The 9,212-nt window shown below is 39.3% G+C and overlaps 1 protein-coding gene across 1 annotated transcript; it reads left to right on the top strand.

Annotated features, from left to right (window-relative positions):
- Positions 1–5,344: 5,344 nt before the first annotated feature.
- On the top strand, positions 5,345–6,409 carry LOC115732139 (F-box protein At2g26160-like). Its single transcript, XM_030662801.2, has one exon. It carries the CDS (start codon positions 5,366–5,368, stop codon positions 6,407–6,409), a length of 1,044 nt encoding a protein of 347 aa, XP_030518661.2. The 5' UTR covers positions 5,345–5,365.
- Positions 6,410–9,212: the final 2,803 nt, after the last annotated feature.

Raw genomic sequence — 9,212 nt, 5'->3', positions numbered from 1 at the left:
TTCAGATGATGATGAACTCTCTGACGAAGCAGCTCAGTTGCTTATAAAGAATTCATCTCCAAATACTCAGGGAGTTGAATTGGCTATAAATAAAATTGATCAATGTGGTGTAAATTTGACTGATTCCTTGCTTCCTGGAAGGTATAATCCCAGACAAGAGAGCCGTCTGAATGCCTGCCTCTTCCTCCAACACACAACCCCCCCCGCCCCCTTCTCTCTTTTGTAGTTTCCCTGTAATGTAATGTACTGTTGTAATTTTGTCAACTCTATTTGTTTCATATGATCTCTCACTCATTGGTTTAGGAGCATGTTATACTTGAAGTAAGTATTTATTATTTTTCCAAAGAGGCTATACTTCAATTAGTTGTCTACAATTCTTCATCTAACTAGTGGCCTGCTCTTTGTTTCTTTTCTTTGTCTCTTTTTTTCATTTTGATATGGTTAACCTGTAGCTGTTGCCAGCTTCTGAAATCCTTTGCATTTTCGTAAGCTCTTGGTGACTAATGTTTGAAAAACTCCGTATGAATTGATTTCATTCCCATTTGGGGAACTATAGCAATGCAGATCGTGTAAGCTGGTGGGAGCTCACGGTACTTGCTTCACATGTTCATCCATCAGTCGCTACCATGGCTCAGACAATCCTGTCTAGGCCCGACATTGTGTACAATGGAAAGCCATTAAACAACCTCTCACTCCCGGCCTTCCTAGACAAGTTAATGGAAAAGAAACCCAAGCAAAGCTCATCGCATGTGGTTCCCAAATTGAACCTGCCAAGAAGGTGAGTCATCAATTTATGTTTCTTTGCCCTAGTATAATAGGTTCACTAAGTTGCTTTCCCTCTGTCTATGACCCGTTGACTTTCCTATGGAGTGGCCACTCCGTATTGTGGAACCCTTGTTTGTTTCTGCTCCTGTTTTTTCCCCAGCTTGATATGAACAATCTGTTAATTGGGCCAGAAATTCTATCACTTGCTGAATCGGACGTTTCCCCGGAAGGTCTAGTTTTCCACAAGTTTATGTAAATAAAATGAAGAAATGTTAACTTGGTCATGAGTGCTGTTTGCTGTTATTGATTACGTTTTGGAATGAAGAAATGTTTCGGTGTGATATATAGGTGACTAGCAGTTTCATGTTTCGGTCTGTCTCGTTATTTTTTAGCATCAGGGGGAAATTTGTTTCACATACTGGTAAGGGAAAGGCCATGGTAATAGTGCTTGAGGGATAACTTCCTCTATAGAGACATAAGGATACACATGGGCTCATTTCTAAGGCTGGGTCAACATGGTGACTTTGGTAAATTAATTTTGGCAATGTGAATTTTTTATTCAGTTTCGTTTGCAATTAGACTGTCAGTCTTGGCATGAGATATGAATGAAAAATTTCTTCAGCTGTGGCCCCAAAGGCATCCTATTCTAGTGATATGATTTCTTTGGCTGGCTAGTATTCAGCATTCCCTTCGTATTTGGCTTTTCATGGTGAGAGAGTTTATTATTTTGTCCTGGACTTTTTGAGTAAGTATTCGTGGAAAGCCATAAAAGAGCGCATTTCTTAGTTGGAGTCCGTTGCTGGACGATGTTGTTCATGCTTGGATTGTGGAACTTTCTTCCAGCATTATAGTGGAATTCCCTCTTTTCTTTAATTGTGTAATAAAACACCATCTGATCATGATACGAATTGCCGTATTCAAAGCTTGTTGCAAACTAAATCCACTTTGTGATTAACTGGAGCATTTATTAGTGCATCATTAGCATAATGGTGGTCATTTTGAAAAAGAGTTCATGTGAATATCCTTTTTGTGTTTCTGTCGTTGCATGACTTGATAATGTCCTTTCAGAGGGAAAAAACATATATATATCTGCTTCCCTGGTCATAAAATGGGTTCTTCGTTCTTCTGTGGCTTTTTGGCATGTTTTAATTGTCCATCTGCTTGAAGAGAATTCGATCTTTTGATTTTTGGCATTTGTTTTCTACTCTCATGTTCAGTCTAGTTGTCTGAGGTCTTATACATATATTTTCTGCTCCAATATGGTTGTAATGTAAACTACTTTTGTAGAAAATAAAAGAGATGACACTTATGTAATTTGTAATTACACTCTCTGCGTTTGGTAATTGTTGTGTTTATTGTCTAATATGTGCAGCTCTCACAGGGAATGTTGAAGAGTTGAAAAGGTGGCATCTCTGCTCGGATTCTGAATATGGGGGTATGCATTTAGATAATATTCAGCTGGTGGATCAGACAGTTGACCAAAAGAGAGAGAGAGAGAGAGAAGAAAATGTGTCAAACAGGAAATTAACGACCGGTATTTTGCACACTTAAGAGTACATCAATTCAAATTTGTGTTTCACTGGCCATCATACTGTTCTGGCAAATGGTGATTTGACTTTTCATCTCAGCAGTACCATCTTTACCACTATTGTCACTTTTCAGGGCTATCGTCTGCCTCTTTGGAGATTAATGGTGCTGGGAATGGACCAAGGCTATTGCTCAGTGATTATTCCTATAGTGATTATATTGACATAATGACTTGTGATGGTTTGAGTTCTGAACACTTTTCCCAGGGCGAGTACTTTCCTTCCTTTTCTCCACAGTGCATGTGCTGCTCGATATGATTGCGAGGAATGGTAACCCCTACAAAACGAAGTAAAGGAAGACATTCACTCTGAATGCTAATCAAGAACTTCTCCTAATACTGCCTGGCCATAGCCTGAGACCACTGAACTATCAGTAAATGTGTTCAAAGATATGCAGCAAGTACAGTGCTAATATATCTCCATTTAAAGTCACGATGCCTGAAATTTCCAAAATCAAGGTGAACATAAAAGCTCAAGATATCCTCTAGACTGGTCGAATTGAATGTTTCTCGTCACGAGGGCCATGTGTGCCAACAACATATCTGACTTTTGCTGTCGAGATGACCATGAATTGCTGTAATTATTTCTTCAAGACATAGCAAAAACAAAGTAAGAAGACAGCCCGCCGACTAAGTAATAAGATCATATCTGTTGTGAAATGGTTTCTAAGTAGTACCAAAATGCAAAAGTACCATAAGATACACACAGAAGCTGGATCTCTGTCTTTGAATGCCTAGGTCAAAACTGACCACATCAAAGGAGCAAACCATGGTTACTTAAGGCATGTTTGGTAACGTTTTTGTTTCTTTGATTTTGTTCTTCAAAACAAAAAAGAATTAAAAACATGTTTGGTAATGCAAATGATTTTGATTCTGATTCTAACCCCGAAATACTTTTGGACCAAGAATAAGAACCAAAAAAAAGTTGTTTCTCCAAAAAAAGAACATTTTTTTTAGAATAAAAAAGACAACGTTAGTCTTCTCTCATGTTTGTTAGGCGCCCGCGAGGCGTAGGCCTGGTCAACCCAACCTAGTTCGGATAATTTTTTCCAAATAAAAATTTGAGAAATTAATAAAAAATTTAAAAAAAATAGAAAATGATTAAAAAATTAAAATGGGAAATTCTAAAAAATTCTAAAAAAAGCCCAAAAATTCCAAAAAAATCTCAAAAATTAGAAGATGGGTCATTTCAACTGACCAATCCTATTTTTGATGATTTTGTCTTCCGATTTTTTTCAAATGAAAATTTTGCCCCTCATAGGCAAATCATTCCGAAAAATTCTGAAAATTCCAAAAAAAATCTCAAAAAGTAGAAAATGGATCCATTCAACTCACCAATCGTGTTTTTGGTGATGTTGCCTTTCGATTTTTCCTAAGCCTTGTTTGATTTGTTGCTGGAGTACCATGTTGCGTTAATGAGCATCCACATGGCATTCAAAGGTAAAACTGAACCACTTATGTGGCAGAGATGAATTTTATTCATTCCGAGCAATAAAAAACAATTGAGTCATCTCTTTAATCCTTGACATATACATAGTCTCAAGAGAAACTTGGGAAAACAAAAATTTTAGCATATTATTCTTCCAATGAACAAATCTGAAGCATCCCAATTTTAGCCAGAAAGATGTCATGTTGTAAGAAGATCACAATTGTGGGGTCTGAGAAAAGTTATCAAATGTGATTATGAATTATTTGATTTAAACGATAAATTGAGAAGAGAAATTATTTTCCAGAACAGAAATTTTTTACAATTATCAAACGCATTTCAGTTTCGGAGACAGAAATTTTGTGTAGTGATCAAAAGCGTTATGATCTTTTAAAACTCATCCAAGGAATATGTTGAGCAGGCTGCTCGGAGATAGCATATTCTTATTTGGCCAACTCAAGTTAGACGAAAGTTCCTTTAAAAGTTCTTATTTATCCACATACCTAGTTACCTCAATGTTCCTTTCATCACAAAAGAAATTTGCGCTGCAAATATGAAATTCATTGCAAATATGAAATTCACAAATCAGGTGATGTGGGCATGCATTCTTCTACAAAAGGAAGTGACCTTGAGCTCATTTAATCTTTGAATTATTCAATTAAACTATATACAATGCGATTCTCGAGAAAGAAATAGAACAGACCTAAAACACAATTTCAGAAATTGGTTCACCTCCAACTTGGTCTCTTCTCTTACGGTGTCCCAAATCGGGTCACCATAATCTGGGACCGAGACAATGGATTCCGACTCGGGCCTCCACACCCCCATCGTGTAGACGGGAAAGACCTTCTCGGGCCGGGTATCACTCCAAGCTCTCTTCCTCGATCGACAGTCGACTCGGAATCATTTTTGAGAGCAAAGAAGGGTCGATGCTCTCGTCGCTTAAGCAAGTCATGACAATGAAAACGAAGGAAAAAAGCAAGTCATCCCTTTTTTATTTTTTTTTTGGTTTTTAAGTTTAAATTTTGTATGAGATAAAATGTCGATATACTCTTTATCAATTTCCTAATATTTAAGTTCAATATAAATAGAAGGGAAAATTTTAACAGATGAATTCCCATGTTCTACAATACAAGTTCTCGAGAACTATACCAAAGAATAATTTTATTATTTCTAACGGGATGAGATAATTTGATAAAATTTGATATAGAGAACATTCCAGATAATTATGGCATATGATGAAGATTCACCTTAGCACGAACGAGGGGAAAAAAAAAGGAAAAATCTGAAAGATATCTTAATGAAATTTCGCCATGAAAATTCAAAAAACAAAAGCTCCCCTTGAATTTTTGTTTTTGTGGACCTCACATATATATAGCATATAATGAAGACTTATCTCAGCAAGAACGCGAAAAGATAAGATTTTCTAAGATTCACCGTCAAAATCGAACAGGAAAAATTTGAAAGATATTCTAATGAAATTCCCTATAAATTAAATTTTTGTGTTCGCACACCTCGAGGAGAGCTAGGTTTTAATTTGTCCAACCGTAGAAGCAGAAACATTGTGCAGAAAACGCAGAGGAGCTCACATGGAGGGAATCAGGAAACGTCCATGGTCCGATCTCCCGCCGGAGCTTCTCTCCATGATTGGCAGTCGGCTCCAAACTCGCATGGACGTCCTCCGGTTCCGCAGCGTCTGCTCTTCGTTCCGCTCCTCCATCGCGCCGCCTGCCCCGCGACTCCCTTTCCAAGTACCTTCCGCGCGGAGGCTCGACCTCGACCTCTTCCTCCACGAGAGAACGGTCTACGCCCTCAAGACACCGGCGGACAAAGCCGCTTCCGGTCGCGAGTGGCGGCTGCTGAAGCTCGAGGAGGCGGAGCTTGGGGATATGCTTATCTTCGGCCTCTTCTCGCGTCGGCTGCCACTCGGGTCCTTGCCCCGCAAGTTCCCAGAGGTACTCGATTCCCTCCAATTCCGAGTTGAAATCTGTAGAGAATACACGCTCCAATATCGCCATGGTTGTACCCAAGGCCTGAAAGTAGTGGTGCATCCGGATTGTGCTCTAGATCAGCGTGTGGTTTATTTCATCGATTTGGAAAGGCAATTATGGTATTGGAAGCATGGGGATGAGAATTGGAGCCATTTAGGCTGCGGTTACGAGGACATCGAAGTCTACCAAGGCAAAGTTTGGGCCGTCGACGTGTCCGGGTTGGTTTCGCAGATCGATTCATCTTTCACGCTCGGAAATTTCTCACGGCTGCCAATTGGCAACGACAGCGACCCTTGCTTCCACCGAAAGCGTTTGGTGGTGTCAAATGACGATCTCTATGCAGTCGACAGACATTTTGTACCTCGCAGATCGTGGAGGCGTGACTTGTCTGATTTTAGAGCCTGTAAATTGGATCAACAATGTGGGAGATGGGAAGAGGTGAGAAGCTTGGGCAATTCAGCTTTCTTCCTCTGCAACCTCTGCTCATTCGCGATCCCGGTGCGCGAGCTCGGCTGGTGTCCTGGGGATTGCATCTACTACGCCGGCAGCACCTTCACCAATCACTTGACGGGAGGAACTAGGGCTTTTAGCTTGGCGGATCGGAAGCCCAGGTTCGTGGATTTTTCTCGTTTCTTCGATTGACGAAGGAGTACATGTTTACTTATTTTCCTCTTTTGAGTTACAAGAAACATAACCATAATAAACATCAATTCCTTGTCTAAGAATATAAGTACCATTTAAGGAAAGCTTTTTGAGTGATGTTCTTTGGAACCATATACTGATGGAACTGTCGTATAAGGCTGGCGAGGAGGTCGCACGCACCTGAACGTATTCGTCTGGAATAGAACCGAGGAAATAAAAATCTCCCGCTCTTTGTTTCTCTAGGTATAAACCGAATCCACATGCACCTGTCAGCCAAGGTTTGAAATTAAGACGAGTTAAAAACACTAACGAGATCACTGGAAGCACAAATTAAACTGGAAGGCATCTGACCATGTGATACTTGAAAAGGTAGATGTGTACTTCATTTGGACTTTAGATTACCTGAAAACGGTCGCGTTTCCAAGAGAATCTGCAGCACACCTGCCAATGTATGTGTCAAAGTCAAGCAATAACGTGAATTCTGATGTTAAGCCTCTATTATCCAGACCAAACTTCGACTTTCGGAAATACGCTTAGACGTGAAAACTGTATTTGCAGGAATGTTCAAGAGCTAATTGCATCTTTGAAATCGTAAAAAGGTGCGACAATAGCTTCTCGTCTATGTCCCAAACCTACAAATACGATTTCTACTTAAACTGATCTCTCAAGAACAACTTGAAATATAAAAATGCAAAGGGTTTGTGCACCGGTAAGTCCAAAAACCCGTCACTATAGGGCAATCGAGTCCTAAAACTTGTAAAATGTGCAGTCAAGTCCTGAAATTTTTCAAATTGGTGTCCAAGATTTGTAGAATTCAATGAAAAATTCTTGAATTTTTCACTTTATTCCGTTCATACTAATCTATAAATTTTTAAGTGATACTACTCCGACCAAAATTCACAAATGTCAGTAAATATGGTCGTCGAACCACGATTAGCTTGCCAAAAACCAGTGTTTTTCATTAGGTCGGGGATTAGAGCTTGAGAACGAGAGACGGCTTTCTCAAGTTTTCTACCATAGTTAGGTCATGAAATTGAATGACCCATCAGGGCATGAATAGGGGGAATATGAGAGAACTCAAATGAGCAACGTGACTCGAATACCCACAAGAAGAAAACGCCGGTTAATTTTTACGGAGATCTTGAAATCGAGCAACTTCAGCTTGTAACAGAACTATCGAATCGTTTTTAAGATCAGATTAAGGACTCGCTCGTAAAGTGAAGATGCCTCTGCTAAGCTTGCTGTTCATTGCTTAACTTGCCGGCCCTAATACTCTCGTTCTAATCCAACACGATGAAGTGGGCCAAAAATCCTTAGCTTCAAGACAACGATAATAGCCAACTCCAAAGCCAAGCCACTCCAAACATGAATTGCTTTCTTTCAGAATAACTCCAACAAATGATTACCCCTTTGAGAAATAATAATAATAATAATAATAAGTAAATTCAATTGAGGATTGAAGATTTTATTTGATAGGCTGATGTCTTAAAACTTTGGAAAAGCGCCAATCAAAATCCGAATCACAGTCTTCGGAATTTAGGCATCCGAAATCAATGATACCCTCATGAAATCGTGCCACGGATATTTTAAATCTTAAATTATTAATTGGTCATAATAAAACCTCAAAGTTGTCAAAGTAATTAACATCAAAAACTTTTCTCTTTATAGGTATATTACCCATGTTTTTCCCACCATCTCAATTGTGTTTTTTTTCTCTCAATCGTTCCGAACTCGAGGTTATTTTGTCTGGTCACCGGCGTCAAAACTCTGACACCGGTTATGGTCCGTCTCTCTGCACATCACAACCAAGACTTGACAAGGAGGCGATGGATCTCCGTATACAAGTGCGAAAGAAAAAGGGAATGCCAGACATCAGAAATTTAACTAATGCAGCCACATGCAGATCCACCAAATACAAATGAATTTCAGCTCTGTGACTCAACCCTATCTTCAGTCAAAGCACATAAAAGTGGAAAGGAACTTGTTACCGTTGTTAGTGTTTTAAAGAAATTGAAAATTTAGTCATTCGTGCGAATTAATTCCCCCAGCTGACACGGGGAAAAAATTGCAGGAGTGCATACCTCTTCTTTGACAGCTTCTAGTTCAGCATCATCTCTTGCATTCAATGACTGTACATGTGAAGACGCTTCTATCTCCAGCTGACCTGTCCAAAAGCACAGTCGTCAGATTCAGAACCGTGCTTATGATGTACATGTGATCTTCCAAACTTGCAACAAGGGTAAAATACTTTCTAATTTAGCCGCTTCAACTTCAGCATGAATGCAGTAGCTCTCAGCCACCTCAAGCTTTGTTTAAGTGCCTGACAAGCAGCTTCCCAGCTTTCCTTTACCTTGTCCTGACAAACACATACACTGTTGAGATAAAACTCACCAAATAAAACACGAAAAGTAGCCTATCATAGAATGCCAAAATCTAAAGACACGCACAAAAATAGGGCAAAGAAACTTCTCTAGAAATGGATAAGCAAACGGGTATTTGACACATTCTGCAGAATCTGGAACATTCAAAAACTAAAAAGACACATTGTCAGAAAGTTAGCTAAGTACCAGGTTGTCAGTTATTGTGCGTACAAAGCATTTTTGCGGTAATTGAACTGTGAACAAGTTCGCGCCGTGAATTTGTGTTTTCTATCTAGATCATTGTGAATCATGGCATAGTCTCTCTCTCTCTCTCTCTCTCTCTCTCTCTCTCTCTCTCTCTCTCTCTCTCTCTCTCTCGTTTACTTATCCTAGATTACGTTATGTTGCCAATCCTTTGGATGTTTTGTTTCATTAGATTAGCT

The sequence above is a fragment of the Rhodamnia argentea genome, chromosome 8 (assembly GCF_020921035.1).
Source record: "Rhodamnia argentea isolate NSW1041297 chromosome 8, ASM2092103v1, whole genome shotgun sequence".
Classification (NCBI taxonomy): domain Eukaryota; kingdom Viridiplantae; phylum Streptophyta; class Magnoliopsida; order Myrtales; family Myrtaceae; genus Rhodamnia; species Rhodamnia argentea.
Note: the sequence above shows the minus strand (reverse complement) of the source record. Positions and strands in the feature narration are given on the sequence as shown.

Bases quoted from the DNA above. Each gene is read 5' to 3' on its own strand.
- LOC115732139 (XM_030662801.2), top strand. From the start codon at position 5,366: ATGGAGGGAATCAGGAAACGTCCATGGTCCGATCTCCCGCCGGAGCTT.